The 26388-nt window shown below is 40.1% G+C and overlaps 1 protein-coding gene across 1 annotated transcript in view; it reads right to left on the bottom strand.

Moving 5' to 3' along the window:
- The window catches only part of LOC129779466 (paired box pox-neuro protein), a 140824-nt gene that overhangs the window by 79294 nt on the left and 35142 nt on the right, over window positions 1–26388 (bottom strand). The window contains exon 2 of the mRNA XM_055786947.1: window positions 4130–4205. Within this exon, the coding sequence (XP_055642922.1) occupies window positions 4130–4142 (13 nt within the window). The 5' untranslated portion in view covers window positions 4143–4205. The remainder of the gene's footprint in view (window positions 1–4129; window positions 4206–26388) is intronic.

Genomic DNA, 26388 nt, shown 5'->3' on the forward strand with positions numbered 1-26388 from the left:
CAGAACACGATTAAACTTCCTACAAGGAAAAATGCAGGTTTTGACCAATGTTGGATTTTTCAAACAGTTCACAGTTCGGCTGAAAAGTTTATAAGGTAACATAGTAAAACTAATTTTTGTTTGCAAAATTCAATTTTATTATTCAACATAATTGCCTTCGAGGGCGATACAGCGATTATAGTGACCTTGCAACTTTTCGATGCCATTCTTATAGCACTCTTTCGGTTTTCCCAAAATAGGTAATCACTCATCGGTGTTAAATTTCTTACCTTTTGTGATTTTTCCAAGTTTTTCACAATAACAAAAGTTGCTTCACTCTCAATACTGTAACTAACAAACCAATCGACCGATTGCTGTCAAATTTTGACACGTATCCATTGAAAGACGGTGCTTTGTGAAAGTCAAGTAGATTTTTGCAAGAGGCGCCATCTAGACGTCAGCCTTATGCAGTTTTCAGCCGAACTGTTATTTCTGGGAAAATGAAAGTTTGGGAAATAATAATTCTTGAACACACCTGAACGCCAATAATCAAAATCATACTAATTTCGTCGAAAAACATTTTTTACAGCTTGGTCGCTGAAGGATTTACACAATTTGGCTGAGTTTCTTGCGGGGCCCATATTCAACTATCGTTTTCAAGAAAATAACAAAAGAGACAAGCGAGGAACAATGATAAATTATAAGGCCATTATAAAGAAACAGAAGAATCGGCTCAGGACAACTTTTCGTATGAATATAGTCCAAACTTTTCGAACTGTGCTCCACCGAAGCAAAAACATGCTCTTCGAAAGTATAAATAGATGAAATACCAGCAAATAATTATATGTTTGTCAAGCCGAAGAAATCCGCATTCTACTTGCGGATAAGTTTTTAAATGAATGTCGAAATTTGATTGTAGACAACGTTCACATGATCTAGCATGATTTTTCTTAAATATGAAGACTAGGGTGCCAATGAATGTATGGGAAAAAATCGACCCTAAAATTACAAAAAGTTACCCTATGCAAAAAATTCACCACCTCGAAAAAACACCCTATGCCGAATTTCGGCTCAATCGGACTTAAGGAAGAGTGGCGCGAAGCGGTTAAAGTTTGAGTTTTTTGAAAATCGGAAAATCACCCAAGGGGGAGGAGTAAAGGAAATCGAGGTTTTCGATAAAACTTTTTTGATGCCAAATGTCTTTAAATTGCATGAAACATCGAGATCTAGTGTCATCTCGAAAAAAAAAAATTTGTTGAAAAAATTTTTTTTCGGAGTATGAAACGAAAAGTATGGTTTTGGGTGGCAATAAAAATAGTTATCTCGATTTTTCATTCGGAACTGTTATTATCGTGCAAATCAACATTCGGAAATGTTGATTTACACGATAATATACCCTATGCAAAATATTAGCTCATTCGGACTGCATTTACTGGTGTCACAAACGTTAAAATTTGAGTTTTTTTTAAAAAAAACCGAAAAATCACCGGAAATCGGGGTTTTTTCTCTCCCGTGAAACATTTAGATTCGAAGATTGCTTTATTTGCATAAGCGATTTTGAAGTATTCGAAACTGTTCTAACTATTTCCCGATTACACCGGTCAGGGATTTACATGGAGCTCTCTTCTTTTTACCGTATCCTTGAGGATTCTTTAAGTAATTGAGAACTACTTGGTGGGATCGTCCAATCCTACGGGCAATTTCTCTAATTCTTACATTTTCTTGGTTAAATACATCGATTTGTCCTTTTTCTCTATCCGTGAGCACTTCTCCTTTCGGCATTTTCCAGATTTATTAACCAAACTAACTAAAAACAACGGAAAACGTAACTGGTCTTATAGAAACTTGACACTTGAGAAATACAAAAACATTTGTTAACGCTGAATGCTTGCATATACACATATGAAAATCATGCAGTGTATGATAGTTACCAATACAAATACACTAGAATATAAATTGAAGCGTTGTTTGTTTACAAATACACAAAGCAGCAAGATCATCACCTGGTCTTATAGAAGTTGGACAGAGTGTATGAACAATTCGAAAAGACGTTCGGAACGAAATGCAACTAGACGACGTGCATGCCGGCTGCAATGCTTTACTTAAACGAATGCGGCTTGTATTGAAAGTATATACATTTATCTTGAAGTGACAGAGAATTCGGACAATTTTTACTTCCTTGTTTGTGAACCTATTTCTCCAGAATTTGAGATTCGACGATTGACATTGTATTGACATTGAATAAACATATTTGAGCTCAAGTTAATTTAATAGGGGGTCTTCGTAGCCACTTGGTTACGCGTTCGCTTACCAAGCGATCGATCGTGAGTTCAAACTCAGGGCCCTCAATTGACCATCTTTGTATTGTTATAGAATAACTACGTCCACGCAACCATCATCAGCGATGGAAATCGATCCACGGTCGAAATGAGATCGATTCATCCATACAATGCTCTGCTCTGCAAGACACATCGGGCTGCTGTTCTATAAATAACTCAACAATGATCAATATCAACTGTCTTCGCTGTCCGGTCTGCTGAACAATGGAAGAACAGAAAGAATACCCTTATGCCTAAATGGCTACTACTGTGTGATTTACCATAATGTAATGGAACAGAATACTTAACGCCTAAATGGCTACTACTAACTACTGTGTAATTTACAATTTATAGAAACATAAACATATGTACATGTACACGATTAAAACTCGGCTCTGTTACAGCTAAAATGCTAATGAGCCTAATAAATAAATAAATGAGATAAAAAAAAAGTTAATTTAATAAACTGAATCAATCCTCTATATCAGTAACAGCCCTCTGAAACACCTGTTTTTCGCATGCTGGTTTTCCATAAATTTTATATTAAATTTAATTCTATAGACTGTACTTTGTACAAGTATTGGTGTTGATATGTTATATCAACTAATATATCAAATAACTAAGAACTGAGCACATAGTTCTTTTTGAACTTAATCTGAAGTTCGGCCTGGAAATACATAACAAATCGCCAACAATCATCTTGACTTGATTTCATGATTTCCATTACGCTAAACCAGCACTGCTTCGTGCACCGAGGCATTATTTTATTACAGTAGTTCCATTGGGCACAAACCATAAATTGTATCATTTTCCAATTTAATCGTAATTTATAATCGAATGGAGACGTTCGAACGATGCGCCATCTCGCAAAGCTATGCAGCCGACGTGAAATCAATTTCGATACAGTCACCTACCGCCACCTTGGGGGGCCACACCAGGGCGGCTGCTTGAAGCTTTCAACCATGCAATTCGGCTTGATGCCAAAGATAGCCCATATTTTCGAGCGATTCCAATCACTTGCTAACTGCACGAGCAACGAAATCACCGACGCAAAGATGCTTAGAGATGGCATCATAAACAGTGGACCAAACCGGCACCCGTAGTGGTCAAAACTTCGTGTTACATAGAAGTGGTAAAAACATTTGTTGAAACCACAGCCGTGAAATCAAGATTTTGTCCGCCCTAACTCCGATTGATCCACAGCTCAACGTGCTAAATTGGCACGCAATTGGAACTCACTAAGCGTACGGACTTCCCGCCGACTTTATCCGCACTTTAACGCAACTACTTTTCAATTAGGATAATGACGATCATCATCATCATCAGCATGAACGGTCGGTATCAAGTTCAAAATGTTCTTGCGCGTTGGCATTTACCGCCAATTCGCTCCCCTGCGATTTTTGCAGCAGTGGCGGCACCGGCACTCCTTGGAACGATATGGTGTCCCGTTTTCTCTCAACGGATTCGCACCGAAAAAAAACCCGTTCTCAACTAAACCAATATTAAAATCGAATTAAAAAGGCATAGAAAAGCGTTCTTTATAGCCCGCCCGCCCCTGCAATCTAGGAAAGATGATCGCATCCAGGAGATTAACAGGAAAACGGCAGCCCCGGCAGGGCGAGAAATAGTGCTCACCTGGAAGCGTTGGTAATTTGAACTTCATCTGGCCAATGCTGCTTGGGCCCAGGAAGAACGCGAACCGAAGAAGGAACGGTTTGGTCCATGCCGACATGCTGCCCGGTGACTGATATTGATATCACGAGAAGTAGCCAGGGCTGCCCAAATTAACCCGCTGAAATTATGATGATAATCTAATAGCCGTTTACACTTACCGGTATGGGGCATGTCTTCTGCTGCGTCGCCGAGCGTACTTGTAAGCGGAAGCCGACGGCCGGGAATATCTGTAAGCTAAAAAAAGAACAGCGAAACTTGTTGGTAACGGCGGTGTAGGGGACACACATGGTAAACATAATAAAATCTGTGTTTTTGATCTAAGAAAAACTTCTTATCTTAGTTCCTTAGTTCAGAAAATCTGTATCAAAATCTTTATAAAATTCTTATACTTGGTTTATACATTGTTTGGCATAGTTATTATATGGTGATGTTGATGGTATCCATGTAGGGCCATACACACTGTAACAAAAAAAAATGGGTGGGTTATATCTATGATATTACCGCAAGGTTGACGTGGGACTACCTTAGCTTAGTAATCATTTGTTTGTATTGATTGAATTTTTGATTGAATAAAACAATTTCCGAATTCAATTGAATTCAATATATTTGAGTTGTGAGAAAAAGTTTGAACAAATGCAATGTCTCTAGTGTCTGCACGATCTTACCAGGTACCTAAGTTTAGAAGACCGTGTTAGGGAAACGCATTCTAGTCTGTACAAAGGTAAACGAGTACAAAAGTACTCGCAGTTTGCATGTATTTTCAATGCCGATTTCCCCAGACACCTTGGTTTAGAAGTCTTTATAGGTAATCAGATTTCAGTCGGAACAAAAATACTCCCGACCTGCATGAATTTGCAATCCCAATTTTCCTAGACACCTTGGTTTTGAAGCCTGTGTTGAGGAAACATATTTTAGTCGGAACAAAAATGCTCTCGACTTGCATGTATTTGCAATGCCATTTTCCCCTTGCTCCATGGATTTGAAGTCTGTGTTACGGAAACATATTTCAGTCGGAACAAAAATGCCCCCGAATGCATGAATTCGCAATGCAAATTTTCCCATGCTCCTTGGATTTGAAGTCTGTGTTAAGGAAACACATTTCAATTGGAACAAAATACCCCAGACTTACAAGTATTTGCAATGCCAACTTCCCCACGCTCCTTGGATTTGAAGTCTGTGTTAGAGAAACACATTTCGGTGGGAACAAAAGCTCCCCCTACTTTCATGTATTTGCAATGTCGGTTTCGCCAATGTTGCTTGGTTTTAAAGTCTGTGTTAGGGAACACATTTCGGAGAGAACAAAAGTCCCCCTACTTTCATGTATTTGCAATTCCCATTTCCCCAAGGCTGCTTGGTTTTGAAGTCTGTGTTGGGGAAACCGTAAAGCGGGCCAATCAAAACGAGGCAGTAAGGGCGTTTAGATAACGCTTAACATTTTACAGTTATTCAATTATTTACCTAATGGAAAATAACATTTTACTAATTGCGATAGATGCGTAGAAATATTTCCTATCAATTGATGCAAACATCTTTCCGATTCAGTAGAAAATTTTCGAGTTATAAGCATTCGAAATTTTGCATTTTTTCCTGCATGTTCAGTGTTTATGTTTTCATTTTACCCCCCATATATTCCGGTTTGACGTAGTCCCACGTCAAAAAAACTGAATAATAAAACGAATGAAAAAGTGATATTAATTTGCTATGAATAAATTCTGATGGACTTTTATTATTCTATTAGGTGTACCGGTAAGTTTCTTGGGTTTCACAACAGATGGCGTAACTTGATTATTATTCCAGTGAATCGAACTTTCAGACATTCGTTGGAAAGCTACTGTCATTGCGCGTTTTTTTCAGTATATGTCAAAAAGTTGAAGCGTAAACAACATAGTTTTTTGCCACTTTGAATATGTCGAATTCAGTACCAACGAGAGTGTTTTTGCGTGAAGTGTTACTTCATTATTCCAATATGAAGAAAAAAGGAAAGTCATCGCATATTGGTGGAAGTTTATGGTAACCATGCTCCAACTGAGCGAACGTGTCAGACGTGGTTTGCACGGTTAAAAGTTGTAATTTTGACTTGGAAGACGAAGAACGTTCCGGACCACCAAAAAAGTTTGAAGATGAAGAATTGGAGGCTTTTCTCGATCAATATCCGTCACAAACGCAACAAGAACTTGCAGATACACTTGGAGTTGCTCAGCAAACAGTATCCGATCGTTTAAAATCAATGGGGATGATCCAAAAGATAGGACATTGGGTGCCGTATGAATTGAAGCCACGAGACGTCGAACGTCGTTTTTTCACGTGCCATGGTTCATTACGGCAATCCTAAACGTCGGGCAACGTATGGATACCACGGTCTGACATCAACATCGACGACCGCGCGGAATATTCACGGCTAGAAGGCTATGCTGTCTATTTGGTGGGACCAGCTGGGTGAAATGAGAGGTCCTATCCCACCCACCGTATTCTCCAGACATTGCTCCGTAAGATTACTACCTTTTTCGGTCGATGCAACATGGCCTGGTTAACCAGCACTTCTCCAATTTTGATCAAGTCAAAACTTGGATCGATTCGTGGTTAGCCGACAAACCGGCCGATTATTTCCGCAAAGAGATCCGTGAATTGCCAGGAAGATGGGAAAGAGTTGTGACTAGCGATGGGTAATACTTTGAATATTGAATTTGTAACCATTTTTGCAGAAAAAGCATTAATTTTTGAAAAAAAAGAAGAAACTTGCCGGTACTCCTTTCAAATTCATAATGCAGTGTAAGATGAAAAGACTTTCATTCGTGATTTACAATATTTCCCATTCTTGAAAAAAGCTAAGTTGAGCTGCGTTGATAGATCTATACTGCCCAAATATGCATGGTTGACGTAAGTTCCAACATGAACAAAATCCACTTTTTTTTAATGATTCACTATCTTCACCATGTTATACATACGCCAAACATGGAAACATGGTATGTTTGTTCGAAAACAATTGAGAATTATTGAGAAAAACCATCCAAACAGATGACAATGCGTTCGAAAAAGGTTGGATTTAAACATATATTCAGCAATAGATATTGATATGTTGATTGATTTGGTTTAATATACGGTCCTGTATTCTTTTAAAATCTAATTCCGAAGATTTCGGAGACATGGCTGAAACAATACACATTCCGGATTGGTTGTTTCGACGAAAGCGGACTTTTTCCATTTGAACTAAACGCATTTTTGAGTTGTATCAAACTTACTAATTAGTGCGGTTTCTAACTGTGATTATTCAGATATCTGGTAACATTCGACCTGATATCTGCACTCATTTCAGACTGGGTGAATAAGGGTTCTATCCAAGTATTCTGATTCCTTCTCAAATTCATCTTATTATATTATAGCAAAGTTTTGTTTTACGAATAGGATACATCTGAAAATGTAAGAAAGGCACTCTTCCTACAAATACTTCTTCATTTGTTGAAAATATTGTCGTATGTACAGTGTCGACGACGATGGTGATTTGGGGAGGCAACATAATTTGGGCAGGCCCGAAAGTACCTCCAAATTGGTAAAATTTGAATTAAATTGTTTATTGCAAATCGTATATACGTATGGAAATTGTCGTACTAGATGCACCTGAGGGTTGTATATTCATCCAAACTAATTCACAAGCATTTGTCATGTATGTATATCACCTCCACTTTTGCATGTTCTTGACAGTTAGGCGCATTATAATAATAACGGTATAACGGCTGCAGCAAATCCAGGGCACCTCTTCCGGACATTATAAAAATTTTCTTCCAAATTTGTTCCTTTGATCCTTATCAGGTGAGTGGGGTAAGAACACCAACATAGTAGTCAAGTTTTACGTCAAGATTGCGAATAAAACGTTCTCATAAAACTCATAAAACCTATCCGGCCAATTTTTGACCGTTGGTATTTAATAAATTGACAGATTATTGTATGCAAATTGTTCACAGTCATGATTATTCAGCTACAAACAAGAAAAATGCGTTTTGTATGAAATAATTTCCCAACACTGAGAGTGTCAACCATACATATTTGGGCAATATAGATCGTGTTTTCACCAGAACCTTCTTTTCAACAAAATGCAAACGACAATGTCTAACATTTTTATGGTAGACTCATCAATTTTAATTGGAAAGACCTAATTTTCCATATTATCGATAAGCTCCTCGTGCTGATCCACTGAGATTACTACCCTCATTCTTGTTTTCGTTCGAACCAAATACGTTCGAAAGTTTTGTCCATTCGTATTCCTGTTTTCGATCGAAAAAACTCCATTGAACTTTCGAAAATAGTTCTTCCGAACAAACCGTACAATTCCAGTTTTCTTTCGAATGTGTTTTTTCGTCTGTTTGCCAAACGTCACTTTTTCCTCGCGAATCCCGTTCGTTTATTGATCTATTTTTAACGTTTTTTTGGGACAAACCGAACCTCAATCGAGTTGTTCTACTGGTCAAACAAGTATAGTGAGATTCATCCAGTGTTATTTCGATGTTCAATTTATTTTGTAAATTCAGAAAAATCACATTCGGTTAGTATTTGATGGATTGATTCTCCGACTGGCTTTCTCGTCTCTTCTGCTCTGTTCGTGAATTGACCTTCACGTAGCCGATAATTGTTGAACTTAAATATACAGAGAAACAAATTCGTTAATTCGCAAGTTTTCGCGAATCCATATATTGAAATGCCGCCTTGCACAAACGAAAGTCTGAAAGTAAAGATAAAGTGTTAATTTTAAACATTTTTTAAAAAATGTTTTATTTAACTTACTCTGTTTCAGATAATTTCAAAATGTTATTTTTAAGTAGGACTACGTCTTTCAGTTCTATATTGGGGTGTAAGTTCAAAGTTTCGAAAACGAACGCGTTTGCCGGAGCAACCAGATTTTCCCGTGAGCCGTGATCCCTCCCTAACAACTGAACGAAATAGTATGATAAACACTCCATTCGAAAGATAAAATGTCTACACGTTATATGCTTGTTACTTTTTGGTCCAAAACTTGTTTCAATAGCCCTAAAATTACTTTCACAACAGGCTACCAATCGGTATAAAAGCGAGTGCGGCTCGGAAATCCACTCAGCAACGATTGTGGTACGATCGTTGGAATGAATGGATATTTCCCTAACACAGAATTCAAAACCACGGAGCCTGGGGAAATCGGCATTGCAAAATAAATGCAAGCAGTCGTTACTTTTGAACTCGCTTGCATTTTTGCACACCGGTATGTGTTTTCAAAAACACAGAAACACAAATGATTACTAAGCCAACGGCAGTCCTACGTCAACCTTGCGGTTATATCATAGGTATAACCCATCCATAATTCGAATGGGTTCGAACGAAAACTAAAATGTATTTTTCGAGAATATTCGAATCGTGGCGTTCGAACGAAAGTCAGATACGGACGAAAACAAGAATAAGGGTGTGCATCACATACAGGAGAAAAAGCTTTCATGCGACCCAGTCCCGTATCATTGGTAAATCTTTTAAATTAATGTTGAGCTTTTCAAGGACATTAGCCAGCTTATCAACAGCCGCGAATGGGATGCTTCGTTAAACCGCCCAAAAATGTCAACTCTGCTTCATACTCTTCGTCCCCGAGGGAATAGTCTTCAATGTTCGGATTGTCGGAATATCCAACCTGGTCGGCTGCCACATTTGACTATACCGATTGCCCAATCTGTGTTAGAGAGAATTCATTTCATGGAATAGGGAAACTGGGAAAAAATATTGACATCAAGTCAAGAATAATATTGAAACGTTATTATGAAAATTCTGTGAGTTTTGTATGAAATCTAAAAAATCTGATATCCGGTTTTTTGGGTTTTAAAAATCTCAACCATCTGTAGAAATACAGATTATTCTGTAGATATGGTAACCCTGATGATAAATTGGTTCAATTTATTCGAATGGAAATATAATGGGGTTTGTTTATTTTTTTTCTTTGAATCGTATGGATCGTATGTTTGAAGATCAACATAGTTTAGTTTAGGTAGTATTCATAGTAAAAAGTAGGAGCTTCGCCTGCGAATGACGGATCTCGATAGTAGCATGTACGAAAAAGGATCAGAAACTATTGAGAACCAGAGGCGAGGGTCCAAGGCTCCTAAGAATGATGATTCTAATAACTGTCATCCATAGTTATTATGCAAAGAATGAAATGGATGAACCCCTATAAAAAATTTCCTCTGTGACCTTCTCAGGTTGAAACATATATCGTCTATTCGAGGAATATTAAAGGGGATTCTCGGCGACCTCAAGTTGCTAAAAATAACCTCGGTCGAGACAATTGAAAACATTTTAGAATGCAAAACGAGTGATGATTGAAAAAAAAATCGTTCGAGAGTTCGTGAACATCATACTAACATTCCTTCCCTTCCTCTGATGACTTTAACCATCTACAACCCAACCCCGCCTTTAGACGGGCTTCACGGATTTTCTTTTCAAATTATTCAGACATTATTTTATATGTTCACCCCCACTAGAACGTCTCTATAATAGTTCTGCTAGGAATATTTTATGTTGAATGTCGGAAATTCGAGATAATAATGGAATGGTTTTTTTAGACAAATAAAAAAATTGGGTCTTAAAGGGTTAAGGACGTGGCCGGCGTGGTTATTGACTATTTAAAGCTCGATCCATCGAAACGTGCACAATGAGAATGATTTGCTACTCCTAAGTGTCATTCACTGTGTTCTTTGTGCAATTTCGCTTGTTCAGATCAATCAGGGAGAACAACTACGAAGTGTACAGTCTATCCAAGCCCAAACTGTAGTATTCTGAGTAAAAAGTAAAACGTAGGTTATATCGAAATTAATACAACCATGAATTTGACAGACTTTGATATCCAGACTGAATACTGTAATCGATGCTCCATCACATTTCTTTACTGAATATTTCTCATTGACCTGCTCGGCCTTTGCCGAATCATGCCGAATCGTTTAATATACATATCTCCACCGATGAATCTAAATCGGCTCGATCTGCCCGGATTGGCCCCACTTTCCTAGACCGAATTGAACGCCTTTTAGTTTCGGTGACCATAAAAACGCACTCGTCCCAGCGAACCCTCACCCGCAGCCAGGAGTGACTCTCCTAGTCTGGGGACAATGTGATAAATATTTATGAAGAGTAGAGGTTCAACAACCATGTCCTTGCCGGTGGTATGGTATCCGCGGTGCATGAAGGACTTTTCACCTATAGCACCTATGGGTTGGGCACGCACCCCGTTAAAGAGCACCGATTTACATAACCATGTCCTAATCTTAATACGCACCGCTTCAGCGCCTGCCAGCCAACCCACCAGTCCAGGCGTGATTAATTAGGCAAAATAAATCATAAAAACGGAATTGAAATTCTTATATGTTGATTTTTGCGTCGTTCAATCAAGCTTTGCCTCAAAAAAGTGTTTTACGACGTATATTTACAGTGTATTTGTTTTTATTCCCTCGCACAGTTATAATGCATGCTAAGATATTTATTTGTCGTTCCGTTCAGCCACATTTTGGTGGCGGCCTAATCCTACCTGCTACTTTACACGAATGGTTTAATTTGGGTGTCGTGAAATTTTACGAGTACGATTCACCAAGCATACGAAAACAATGACGAATTTCCTCCAACAAACCACTTGCTAGAGATATCCTCCTCGGGAAGCTCGGGTGGGGAAAAAAGGAGAAACTGCTCATTATCCATGCTCTATCGAGCCGCGTATCGCATAAACGAGCGTGCGAATCATTCTAACTTGTGAATTTGCAAGCCAAATCGGTTGTGCTGCCATAATTTTTTTTTCTTCTCCAGAGTGTTGCGGAAAATCAGCACTTGTGTAAACGAGGCTCTAAAAGCCGTAAGGCGTTGTATACCGTAGCGGAACCGCTAATACGCCTCCGCATGACGCCGGCAATCAAATTATGGTTTGCGTATTGTTGGGTACGAAAATCTACCTCGCGGAAACGCGAAACAAGCGAGAAAAACAACTTGCTCAAGCCACAAGCAGAGTAACTTTCTTGTACTGTTTCACGGTCGCTGTCTCCTCGATAGCGTTGTTGTGGAAGCCCCATTGGGCACAAAGCCGTAGTTTGTTTTTCTGCTTAAATCGTGGAATATAAAACAGGACCTTATTAGCATTCATCCGAAAGCAAAGGCGAAATAAACACGAACTCTATTTTGCTACACACATCAAGATGTAGGATCAAACGCGTGAAAGCGTACAAAATAGTGAAAGGCACGTTTTATATTTGTTATGAGAGGCCGGAAAACCCCCTCTGCTTTCGTGGCGAAAAGCCACCAAAAATGACGAAACTCACTCAAGTTTTATGTGCCGGTACACATATTTTCTAGAACATTAACGAAGAACGGGCCTCAGTGAGTCTCAGTCGTCGTCAGCCGTAAGCCGGGTTGTTTTGACGCCTTGCGTCCTGCTTCACTATGCTAATTTATTCGCCCTAAAAGGCGTTAATTAATGGAATTATAATATTTTCACAGCGAGCCCCCAACCAGCGGTCGCATAATCAGCCGTGTGTGTAACCGCGATTGTTTAGAGGTGGAGGTGCGGAAATTTCGATTTGACGTCGGGGGTGCGCTACGCATCCGTTGAAACGTTTTTGTTATGACATTCCGTTGACAGAATGAATGACAGGTCAGTTTGGGCTGGAGATCATCTGTGGTATGATAATGAGTAGTGCATTTTGCATGCTCTGAACTATTTTTGTGTATTTTTACTTCATTTTCTGAGCTCGGTTAATTGGTAAATTGAGGAGCTCGGTTAACAAGATTCATGAGGATCTCGGTTCGTCTAACCAGAATGGTCGGATACGATTGATTTTTTTTAATGATTATTTTGAATTAAATTGTATACCTTTGATAAATTAGCGAACGATTTGTACTTATCTTGAATATTTACTTTAACTTTAACATCTTGTACATTTGAATCAATTTCAGGCCAATTATTCAATTCAAAATTATCATTCGAAAAATTCAATCATATTGGCAGAATGGTTAGATGAAGCGAACTCCACATAAATCTTTTAAATTTTGTGGCTCGGAAAATGAAAAATGTCAAATTTGTTGCCATTCTAAAAGTAGCTTCATAATCGGCCTGATTCTACGCGGCGTGTGAGGTGAGATGACAATTGCCACATCACCATCACGCAACTCTCCTCACTCTATTCCTACAGTCGTATCGGATGCCGTGAGAGGTTCATTATATGTATGTGAGAGGATGAACAGCAAGTGACAAGGTGTTCATTCTGCTAGTTGCCAAATCAGATCAAAGATGTCACATTCGCACAAATGTCTACGAATTTACAAACATTTAACTTTTGTCACAATGTTTTATTCCAGTTGCAAGCTGTTTAAAATAGTGACAAAATATTATTGGTTCCAAATGATAAACGAAACTGGACTGCAGACATTAGCACATATTTAAAGATATTTGTTATTTTTATCGCAAAAATTTAAGGAAAAAACATCTGGCATCCCAGAATTTTATTTATTTCGCTAAGAGGTCAGATATTTGTTTTGTTACAGTCAGTGCTTTTTCGTTGTGTATCGAGACATTCTGTGGAATTTGCAGCCATTTGATTGGGATTTAGTTTGCTCAACAAGCAGAGTTAAGGTGAAGGGGGAAGCTAGCCATTGTATTAGTATAGGTAAACTAACGTGTAAAAATGGGGTAATAGTGTTTGTGAGAGGAGAGCAAAGCACACGTAAATAGATCAATTCACTTATCGACTGTGTGGCGCTTCACTGACACGAGTCTTAGAATACATTTGAGAAAAAATAACAATTCGATACTGCAGTAAAATGTATGAACGATGTGTTCCGATGAACAATTGCAAATATAAATATATATAGAAGGTGCATTTGCATATGAAACAAAATTCTGATTATACGCGAGCGTAACATGAGCAAATTTATAACACATGCGAATTGGGGCTCTTTTGGTATTAACAAGTTCTTCCCCATAGTAACTCGATGTTGATAATTCCTTAATTTTTTCCTTCGTTGATCGTATTGTTTTCGCATATTCACGTTGGAGAGCCATAACCTTTCTCTTCGTTGGCCGAGGCATTTTGATCGAATGTAATACTTTTCCGTTTACTGTTTTTGAAAGCATAGGCAGTGTTCCGAACTCTGCAATACAATTTTCTTACCCAATGTTAAAGTTGCTAAAACTTACATTATAGACCTATTAAACGTAAAAATAATAATTGTATTGATATCAACACAATTTCATTCTATTGATTTTCATGACATGAGACGCTATGACTCAGGAATAACATTTTATTGGATGGTTTTTACAGCTGTTTCGATGATGTTGTCTGGCATCAGTGTCGAAAAAATAACGATGATTTCACCAATACTAACAAAACCATTGCCGAAAACTGAAAAATGAAAATTTAACTTTCAGAGCACTAGCTCGAGTTTTCCGACGTTTTTCACTATACAGGGCGACAGCAGATGGAAATGTAATATGTTGTGAGTAATCGATTAGAGTTCGGTTGATATTACATGATGGGAATTGTGCGAAAAGGATCATTTTCTTCACACTGTTTCGCATAATTAGTGATTTTCGGGCGTGGGGTGAGGGAGGTAGATGAAAGAAATGAGCGCCATTGTGGCAGCCATTTGTGGCTAGCTTCCACCTTCACCTTAAACAGATTATTGTACCCTTTCGTTTGTTTTTGTCGTAGTTGCTGCTGCTCTCTGCGCTCTGTGTCCAATTGCTGCTCTGGCTCCGCTTCCGGCGTTTATCACGGCTCCTGGAGTGGATAGTCACTAGCTTCAAAAGGTCCATTTGATGACAGTAGAGATATGAATTTAGTGTACTGCACTAAAGAAACAACATTAAAAAAAATTTCAAAAAAATTTCAAAACATTTTTTTTTTATAAATGAAATTGCTCACAATTTCAGCGACCTGGCTTGAATTTTCACCTTTATAAAATAAAAAGTGTAAAATGTACCAAATTTTCTCTTTGTTGACCTCCATTGTCAACACCTTGAATGGAACAAACAAATAACAGTAAAAGAATATTATTTTAGAGTGAAATGTCACCTTTACAACCAGCCTAAACTTGAAATTGTATGATCGATACCACGCGAAATATTGATCTCTAGAGCCAGCTACCGAGAAAATAATGGATAACTTTCTCCCCAACCTAACATAATTAAATTAAAATTTACATCACGTGATCACTTGCATAACATGGTGAGGAAATTTTCAACAGGGGTTAGACATCAATTGAATATAGGATACCCAAAATCAAAATCAATATGGCGTCATTTGTTTATCAACATATCATTTACGAGGACTGAGATCGAAAAATGCGCTGCTTTATTCTAACTGCATGAGCGATTTTCATATTTCGGTTTCACATGAATTCCATAGTTTTGATTTTCAGATTCTCAATTGTTTGAGAAATGTGATTTTTTGCGCAGCTCCGAGTGAAAAAATACAACAGCATCAAATCAGATGACCTCGGTGGAAGATTTACTTCACGAAAAACGCCGAATTATACAGTTTAAAAATATTTCGCACAGGAAATCTTTTTGTTTTTTTTTTGTTTATTTCCCATATATGTGCTCTTAGGAAGGCAACATAAGATTATGACCGCGACCAATGAGATACACATGAGGTGGAGCACTAGGCAGAGTATATTTGGCAGACTTATCTCACTTCTTAACTAGGCGAACCTAGCCAGAATTTTCACCTGCCCCCGGGCTTCTGAATGCCAAAGGGGGACTAGGCTCTGCGGAATGCACGTATCTGCATGCTCGTGCTGTTTTAGTCCTGACCGAGGAATTGTCGGACAATCGCGCAGGTGCTAAGGATGACCGACTTTTGGATGCCGGCCAATTCCTTCTCGATGTTCAACACCTTTAGCGCTTCCAGAAGTGTCTTCGGGATAATTCCAGTTCCAGAGAGAACGACTGGAACAATTCTTGGGACCTCCCTTAGCCCCCACAGTTCCTTGAGCTCCACGGCCAATGGTCGGTACTTGCAGATTTTGCGACCGTGGGTCTCCTCCAGATTCTGGTTCAGTGGAATAGCGACATCGATGATGGTGACTTTGCGGTCGCTCTTGTCGTAAACCATTATATCTGGGCGGTTGTGGTGGATCGAGAGGTCGGTCAGAACAGTGCGATCCCAGTACAGCTTGAAACGGTCATTTTCCAGGACAGGTGCAGGCAGGTACCGGTAGTTTGGTACGTTGTCTTCCAGTAGAGCACATTGGAGCGCCAGTTGTCGATGAACAATACGGGCCACGTTGTTGTGGCGCTCGGTGTAGGCTGCGTTGGCCAAAACGGGACAGCCTCCCATAATGTGCTCTATGTTTTCACCTGGTTGATGGCACATCCGGCAAATGTCATCAACGTCTTGATGCCAGACGTACCGCCTGCAGTTTCTCGTCGGCATTATCCTGTCCTGGATGGCTATCATGTCGGCTTCTACTACTGAAGAGAGTTCACCACGCGTTAGCCACAGATTAGATGCGGCCTTGTCGACGTGTGGCCGGTCCAGTTGATGGGGGTGGGCACCATGCACTGCCTTCTGCTTCCAAGCTGCAATCTTCTCCTCCACTGTCTGCAGATTGCAGTTGAGTTGGTACTCCGCTTGCGCCAAGTGCAGAGCGCTGTATCCTCTGTCGGCGGCGCAGACAGCCCGGTATAGCGCGTTTTGGTTGGCGCGTTCTGCGAAGTACTCGCGCAGTTGTCGTACCTGGGCAACACACAGTGCAGATATGTCGACTATTCCAAGTCCCCCTTCTTTGCGTGGCAGTGAAACTCTCTCCAGTGCCGATTGAGGATGGTGCATTCCGGCCTCTTTGAATGCTTTCCTCATCCTCCTCTCAAGGTCCTCTAGGTTAGTTTTGCTCCATTTGACTACACCAAAACTGAAGGTCAGTAGGGGAACCGCGAATGTGTTGATCGCGCGTACCTTGTTCCCCGCATTGAGGAAAGTCCTCAGGACACAGTTCACTCGACTCAAGAACTTGTCTCGCAGCTCCGTCTTGATGTCGGAGTGGCGAATCCCGGTGAGCTGTCGGAATCCAAGATATTTATAGGATTCGCCACGAACCATGTCTCTTATGAACTCGCCGTCATAGACCTCGTAACCTCCGGATTCGGTAAGCTGCCCTTTCAGCAGATGGACACAGCGGCACTTGTCGAGGCCGAACTCCATGCAGATGTCCCTGCTTATGTCTTCGACAACCCGGATAGCTACACCTAGACGCTGACGTGAATCAGCGTAGACCTTGAGATCATCCATGTAGAAGGTATGGGTCACTTCTTCGTGGGCGCCGTCGCCATACCTTATTTTATAGCCATGACCGTTTCTATTGAGCGTCCTACTGAGGGGGTTCAGTGCCAGACAAAACCAAAGCGGGCTGAAAGAGTCGCCTTGGAATATCCCCCTCTTTATCTGCAGCGTTCTAGACTGCAACACATTTTCCCCATCACTGAGGTGCAGAGACGTGCTCCACTGCCTCATCGCATGCTGCAGGAACCTAACGACGACGGGATCAATCTTGTATAGCTCCAATACCCGGACGAGAAACGAGTGAGGTATGGAGTCATAAGCCTTCCTGTAATCGATGTAGGCCATACTTAGGTTCCGCTGGTTATATACCGCCTGGCCGACTATGGCTGCGTCGATGATGGCCTGGTCTTTGCAGCCATGCGTATTTTTCCTGCATCCTTTCTGCTCTTCTGCGATGATATGGTGTTGTTCGCAGTGGGCAGAAACTTTGGCGGTTATGATGCTGCTTAATATCTTGTACAGACTCGATAGGCACGTTATCGGCCTGTACTTTGATGGGTTCAATGTGTTGCTGTCTTTCGGGAGGAGGAATGTGACGCCACGGGTGGCGAATTCAGGGAGGTTGTGTGGGTCACGTAGCACCTTGTTGAAGCACTCAGCTATCTTTTGATGTGCGACGGTCAGCTTCTTGTGCCAGAAGTGCTGAACACCATCGGGGCCCGGTGCTGCCCAGTTCCTCAGGTACCGCGAGGCTTCGCGGACATCGTTCTCTTCGACGATGATAGCTGGCATCTCTCCAATTTCACCACAACTCTCCTCCTCCCGTCTTAACCACATTTGCCCGTCACGATGTTGTACTGGGGTCTCCCAAATACCAGCCCAGAAGTTCGTCACATCGCTAATATCTGGCAAACCTTCGCGGTAGTCGGGCTTCTCGTCGCTAATGTGGTCGTAGAACGCTTTTTCGTTATCTCTGAACATCCGATTTTGTTCCTGGCGCTTTGCAGAGTCAGAGTAACGTTTCAGCCGTTTAGTTAGGACGCTCAATTGCTGTACCAGTGTGTCGAGTTTTTCCGTCAGCTGGTGAGCTCCCAGCTGGCGAGGTTCAGTAGGCCGCACGATCACAGCAACTTGGCGACATAATTTCGCCGATCTGTTGCCTCTTTTGTACGCCATCAGTCTTCCAATTGCGGCGCGCTTGTTTAGGATCCGTTGCTCCAATCTCCTTCGCCATGGAGGCTCACGCCTTTCACGGAGATGTTGGAGCAGTCCGCCTCTTGGCCTAATACGGTATCCTAAACTTTTGGCGGTCGCCACAGCAGCACAGTAAACTTTCAGTTGCAGCTCCTCCATGTTCTCAGCATCAACCAAGTGCAGCGGAAGAACGTGCTCGTTCATGAGCTTTACTGCACTTGTCAGCCTGCGGGAATGCTGCAACTTCGGGATCCTGGGGCGCGACAATGGGTCTGTGTCGCGGAACTGTGAGATCGCCTCGTCGTAGTGGAAGACCAGATCGCGTAGTAGTTGTTGATCTGGCTGTGGGTCTTCCGGCTCAGGGGGTTGTAGTACTGTGGCCTCCACTGGTGCTGATTCGCGTGCCCCACTCGCGAATGAATTGCTCAGCCGTACTGAACTTCGTCTCGACACATCGCTTGCTCTGTTGTTCCTGGAGCTTATTTCTCTCTGCACCTGCTGCTTGATCTCGTCGATTTGCGTTTGGGAGAGCATGTTGTTGCGTACTATCGCTCTACGCCTCGCGTTCATCGCGTTCTGATCAAGCCTCCCGACGAACTCTGGATACGCTTCCTCGAACATTGTTAGTATTCGAGGGCGACCGCTCATGTCCGTCTCCAAAGCAGTGCAGATGTAATAGGCGCGGATCACGAATTCATTCATTTCGTGTGTCCACATGATCCGGCGCCTAGTGGTACCCACAAGTGTGGACGACTGTCGTCTGGCAGTCGCAACACGTCTCGTAGGCGCAGCGTTTCTTGGGTGATGTCGATGGCTGCTGTTTCCGTGTGGCGGTAGCTCTTCGGGTTGAACCCGGCTGGTGGCCCGCTCTTGCACATCGCCCTCCAGCCGCTGGCCGCTCGCTCTTACGCCCGTTCCAGGACCAGCTCCAGTTCGGGGACCCTCCTCGGGTGATCGCATTCTAATTACTCTTCGTGAACGTAGCTCCATTTTCTGGGTGTATCTCCTTTGCCCGGGAGACAGCGGGTTGGCAAGGCCTCCATGACCCGGGAGGCCTTCCCCGGGAGAGATATAGCGTTTGTATTTTTTTTTTTTTTTTTTTTTTTTTTTTTTTTTTATTTACATATATTAGTTTACAAACTTAACTTAGAGATGCATACATTCAATTGTATTACCCATACAATCATGATGTTAATGTTAAGTTCAAAATCATCTATCCATATTTTCCATCCTTAACAAAAATTAAGAAATTTGTTAAAGTGTTTTTCAAATATCTTCTTGTTATCCCATCTTCTCTCTCTAATATGCTTTTTGAAACAAAATAGGTTGGCATTTTTATAATTATTCATATTGTAAAAAATTGTTTCTGCTACTAGCCATAATGCACTTTTTGCTTTAAAGTTTTTCTTTTTGATTCCTTTGTATAGCATATCTTCCGGTGAATCTAAGACTTGTTGCAGTTCCGTTTTGACAATGTTCGACATCCATTTCCATACATTCCTCGAAAATTTACATTCTTTGATTCTATGAAAATTTGTATCTTCCTCACCACAAACATCACATAGATTATTTTCAACATTAGCAAAATTATGATTTTTCATTTTAACTCTGTTAGGAAACGAATCATTGAATACTTCATACAATAATGACCTCGCCTGAGTAGATATAAAGTTCTTGGATACATTTTCCCAAATAACTTCCCATGGAAGATTCGGAAATTTTTGCTCGATTTTTACTTCAATTGCTTTCTTTGTAAGTAGAAAATTATAGATTGCCTTATTCGTTCTTATATGGTCCATTGTCTTAATCGTTGAGGCGAGGTTTAATGTTTTTTTAGTATTACTTGTTACATTTTTCCAGCTATTCAACCTAATTAGAGGATGATCTATCTTTTTTCCGCTTTTGTAAATTAAATTTCTTATACATAAGGATTGACATTGCGTTTCAGGGTCAATCAAATTCAATCCACCTTGCGTGGCGTCCAAATACAACTGATCTCGATGAACTCTGAACATTGTATGATGACTCCACAGAAATTGTCCTGTAATCATTTTAATTTCTGCTATTTGCTTATTATTTGGCGGAATTACCTGGGATATGTACCATAGTTTAGATAATAAGAAATTATTTGAAACTATAACTTTTTCCAATAAATTTAACCTACGTGCCGAAAATAAGTGAATGGAAAACTTTATGCTATTTATCAGTTTCCTGAAGTTGATTTCAACCATTTCCTTCCATGAAATTGTGACTAACAAACCTAAAATTTTTAATTCTTTGCATTCCGCCACCATTTGTGGCCCAATATTACAATTGTTGAACCTAAGATATCCAGATTTTTTAAAATTCAGATTTATTCTAGCGCTAATGGAGTAATCACTAATAATCTTCAAAACGGTATCGAATTCATCATTGTTTCTAATTACAATTGTCAAGTCGTCAGCGAATGCTCTTAATTTGATGAACCGAGTTTGAATTAAAATACCTCTCAACGCGGCATAAATTTGCCTTATTAAAGGCTCAATATACATCACAAAAAGTGTCATGGATAGTGGACACCCTTGACGCACCGATCTATCTATCTTTATATCATTGGTTAAGTAGCCATTCACTATAATTTTCGAAGAAGCACTAGAATAAAACTTTCGTATAATTGTGATAACTTGCTCTGGCAAACCAAACTTCTTAAGAATTTCCCACAAACGATCGTGATTAACAACATCAAAAGCTTTCTCTAGGTCAAGACTCAGTAATGCAAATTTCATTATTTTAGATTGCTGCGCTTTGATCACTAAAGTACGTATCACATCCAAGTTATCTATACACGATTGCCCCTTTACTACTGCTGTTTGGCCTTCTTCAATAACTTCATGCATACCTTCCGAAATACGATTAGCTATGAGCTTGGTAAAAATCTTATAGTCTGTGTTTAAAAGACTGATTGGCCTAAAGTCTTCAAGGTCTTTCGATTTCCCAAATTTCGGTATAAGGGTAACGATTCCACTCGAAAAGTTTTCCATTGGTACCATCGAATTATCCAAAAAACCGTTGAACAACCGTAGAAGTTCTTGTTTCACTAAATCAAAATGAAGCATGTAAAATTCGTAGGTAATTCCATCTGGACCGGGAGATTTCTTTTTCGTTGCATCTTTTATTGTTTTCAATAGCTCTTCTTCACTGATTCGTTCTATCATTTTTCCTCTCGTGACAGGATCAAAGGACTTCCTCACATAGTTCAAAGCAGCGCAATCAGTATTCACAATTGAATTTTCTCTAAACAAGCTTTGGTAATGGTCAAATACTGTTTTTTTCAATTCACTTTGATTTGTAATCATTCCATTACTTCCTTTCAATGTTAAGGAATTTGGGTTCAACTTCCGTTTATTTATTTTTGACACATGATAAAGTCCAAGTTTTTCATTCTCCATCAAGGATAATGGCTGTAAACGTCTAGCATAGCTTGTCAATCTGTCTTCTTCAATTTCCAAAATTTTTGCCTTCACAATACTTATTTCTTCAGATAGCTGTTCACCGCTTCTTTGCCTGTCGCTTAATTGTTTCAACTTCGTATTCCACACGTCCTTCCTGCGCCTAATCGCATCATTAAACTCGAACGCCTTTTGTTTATAAAATTGTTTAATCTTTCGTTTCACATCATATGACCACCATTCACTGAAGCTATCACTGAATTTCCTTCTCTCTTTCAATTTTAAATATTCATTCCTAAACTGATCCTGAACGATTGGATCATTTAACAAATGATCGTTTATCTTCCAGTACCCCCGACCAAACACCATAGAACGTTGATCTGCTGATATTCTGTACTGCACTACTACGGCATGGTGGTCTGAGAAAGCGACAGGAATTGTAACAAATTTGGTTATATTTGAGCTAAACTTCTTTGATACATAGACACGATCTAATCTAGACGCCGAATCACCTCGAAAGAAAGTATACTCTCGTTGCGGTTTTTTATGCGCATTCGCCACGTCCTGAAGCTCAAGAGATTGCACGGCTGACCTCAAACCACTTGAAAAATTATACATTTTTCCCTTGCAGTCCTCAGGACATAAAACACAATTAAAATCACCTGCGAGGATGTTGCATACAGTTCCCGGCTTGTTGAAATGTGCAGCAATAGAATCCGTAAACATAGCGTCCCTGTCAGCTCTGTATTGTGAACCAGAGTGACCGTACACATTCACTAAATTTAATCCATCTACCGAAACAGATATAATACGTCCCCCCGGGTCCATCAATAAATGGTTATATTCCAAAGTCCTCCGTACCAGAATTGCAGTACCCTTGTTAGTCATTCCAATATTCACAAAGGCTTCATGAGTTTGTATGAATGAAAAATCATCGAAATGAACCTCTTGTAGAAATGCAACGTCAATGTCATTCTTCACCAGGAATTCTTTCAACATCATTTTCTTCGCTTGGATAGCAATAGCGTTTATGTTAATCGTCGCAATTATCCGAACAAAATTCATTACAACTACTTGTATCTCACTTTACTGGGAACTCAATACACTCAATACCCTTTTCATAAGAAATAACCAACACTTTCACACCAAACACGTGATTCGAACCATGTGTGTAAGAACATAACCTCAACTTGCGCCAACTGTCTATTTACTACAGCTTCTTTTGTTTTTATCTGACTTCTTGGAACCGCTCGAGATTACTTCAAGCGGAGTCATCACTTTTTTCAACATACGGGATGATTTTCGGTTTGCCTCCCCTTTGGTAAACCCAGGCAGAAAATCTTCGTCGGTATCACCCGAATCTCCGGCGGAGTGCTGCCGTTTCACGGCAGACTTTCCAGCTCCCAATTCGACGGTATCCATTTGTTCACCACCCTCAGCCGTTGATAGTGACGAGGCAGTTTTGTTACGATCGGACACAAGCTTGACCATTTTCCCTTGAATGTTCTGCGGCTTGGAACCACTTACCACTGCCGAATAGCTTGGTAATTCAAGCGGTGCCGATGGATGTTCTACTTCTCGTCTCTCGAAGTTCTCTTGTGTCAGCATGTCGGAACTTCTGCTTCCTAGTTGATCTATCGTACTGTTATCCAAACGCGATGCAACAGTTTTGTTACCTTTCTGCGGACAATTGACCTTCATATGACCTTCCTCCTTACATCGGAAACATTTCTGCTTCAGTCCTTCGTAATAGACTCTCCCCTTCCTATTACGGATATGGAGTATAGCTGGAACCTCTCTTTTGATTTCTAAGTATACTCCCCGTACACCGGTAAACATATTCAGACCCAGATCTGCTGGAAATTTTTCTCTAACCATTCGTTTCACAATTCCGTACTTACTCAGCGCAGCAGAAATTTCAGAGTCTGGAATCTCCGGCGGCAAATCAAAAATGCGCACATATTTAGTGATGTTTCCTGCGACGGTCATTTTGATCTCAACTCTTTCGCCTTTGGAATATTGAAAGATCTGGATTTCCGAGTTTTGGGTCAGAGCATCTTGCATCGCATCATGTGATTTAAACTTCACACAAACACATCTATCTTCCGATATCTTGTAGGTTGTTTCAATTGTGTCCAAATCTGCATCGAGATCTTTCACAAATCTCGCCACTTCCACCAAGGTTGGTGCTATTGCTCCCATAGGGAACCGGAAAGCCAGAGTATTCTTTACAAGTCCGTCATCCATTGTAACACTTCCCTTAGAGAAGAAAAAGGAAAAAACAGCCACCAAGTGGCTAAGCCGATGATACGCTTAAGGTTGAAAACAATGTGATTCAGAGATTTGAAAGCACGTCCTCACACAACGAGATCAAATCGACAACTGTGTATTGGTAAACCAAATATGGTGATTATTATTTGCATTCAATATGGAATGTATATGAAAGAGACGAAACAATATTTAAATAACTCACAATTTAATGATGTCATGAGAAAAAGGGCTCATGAAATCTTGTTACTGATTGTTTTTTAATAGATGATAATTGTATTGTGACTTACTTCTATCATTTAAGGAGCAGAAACGTCCAGAGAACAGTATTATTCTCAGTCCTCGGAAATAGCAGAATTTTCAATGAAATGTTGCTTAATTGTAAACTATTTTCCTCAAATCACATACACCTGTACTGTGTGCCTTCAAAATATCATCACATCATCGCTAAAATAACGATTTTTTTTTGTTTCTATGAAGGTGAGAGAGTGAAAATGACACACAAAATGCATCATCTTTTCCGACATCATTTCACGAATATCCACTGCACACTGTCACATTATATGCATATTCAGTGGGAACTCCACGAAAAGATCTGTTTTTAATTGATAAAAAAAACTTGCCGAAAAAAAACGTTTTCATATGGATGTGGAAGACAATTGAACATAAATACAAATATCGACGTCACAATGTGAAAAGTAGCTATGGCAGCTCACTCTACCACGCACACTACGTTCGAAAATTCTGCCATCTGCTCCACCTAATAATCCTTCCCATGGGATCGCGACTAACATAAAGAACTGTACCTCTAAATCTGCAACCATTTTGAAATGTTTCATTGCAAGCACAAGAAATGTATATTAAAATCAAAGGATCATCCAAGTAGCATTCAATGATCTTCACTTCATCTGCACGGTTGATATGCTGAAGTTCGACCGAACAAACATGTCAGGTAGCATTCAATAATCCGGCTTTGGAGAAAAGGTGTAACAAGATCCTACACCCAAACTAGAGTTGTCAGAAATAATTTCATCTTCGGCAGACAAAATACATATTTTTTTTTTATTTTTAAGTGTTTTCTAAGAGTAAAAATGAGAGCATAAGCATGAACATATGTCCTTTTCGGTCTGAGGTGTGTATGTGGCAAAGTATGCGAAAAGCTTTAAAGCGTACTCATTTGCAATGTGTCTCTTGTTTCGCTCGCTCGTGTTGCTCTTATATTCCTTATATTGCTTATATTTCTTATATTGTAAATGAGAAATTAAAATTACCTAGATGGATGACACTCAAGATTAACACCTGCTTGAATACAAGGGTTCCGAACCACGAAAATTATACATATTATTGTATCATTCAAGGATTCCTCAATTTTGATACATAGATGGCATTGTAATGAGTAAATTGTTCTCAAAAATTATCAATAATCATTCCTCGCTAACAACTTGATGGAGCTGGATGTGCTATTCATCACTCCTCAAGCATTGTTCACGAAGTTTTTTTTCTCTTCTTCCCAACGAGTTGGTTTTTTTTTCTCGTGTGTTCTGTGGTGAATTAGTGCCCAAAGTGCTCAAAGCAGCCAGAACCGAGGAAGCAGCGCCTCTGCAGTGGTCTGGATCGGCGTCTGTAGTGGATCAATAACCATAACGGCATCGTCAACACGTGGTTGACGCTCAGTTGAGTACAACAATAACTTCTGCTATTGTGTTGTCTCCGTAGCGCGTGACTTTTGTGTCTCCCTTAATAGGGTAACAGAGCGCATATCGGAACAACAAATTTATGTGATTATTTTTATTTTATTTAAGTTTTTTTTTTAATTTTTTTTTTACAAGTGAGATAAAAAAATTGTAAAGCTAATAATCGTTCGTTCTAAGAATGGAGGAGGGTGGGGGTCTAGACATGGACATTTCAGACTCCCCCTCGCTTGCTTAAGCAGGGTGTAGTAAGTCCCTTAAACGGACTCCTATGCCCGAAGATTCTTCTTCTGGGGACGAGTCAACTCACACTACCAAGCCCCCCTCCAAAAAAAAGATTGCAAACCCTTCCCCTGATTCCTCCAATACTTCCACCCAATCATCGACATCCCTTCCCCCCTCTGATGTTACTGTCCCCACTCAAACCTTGTCCTCGAATTCCTCTCCTATTGTATCCGCTCCCCGTGTCAGGGTTTATCCGGACGATGCGCCTAGCGCTGGTCCTTGGGTTGTTTTTTTCCGGCCCAAACCTAATGGTAAAGCCTTGAGGGTCGTACAGATTATGACAGAT

This window comes from Toxorhynchites rutilus, chromosome 3 (assembly GCF_029784135.1).
Source record: "Toxorhynchites rutilus septentrionalis strain SRP chromosome 3, ASM2978413v1, whole genome shotgun sequence".
NCBI lineage: Eukaryota > Metazoa > Arthropoda > Insecta > Diptera > Culicidae > Toxorhynchites > Toxorhynchites rutilus.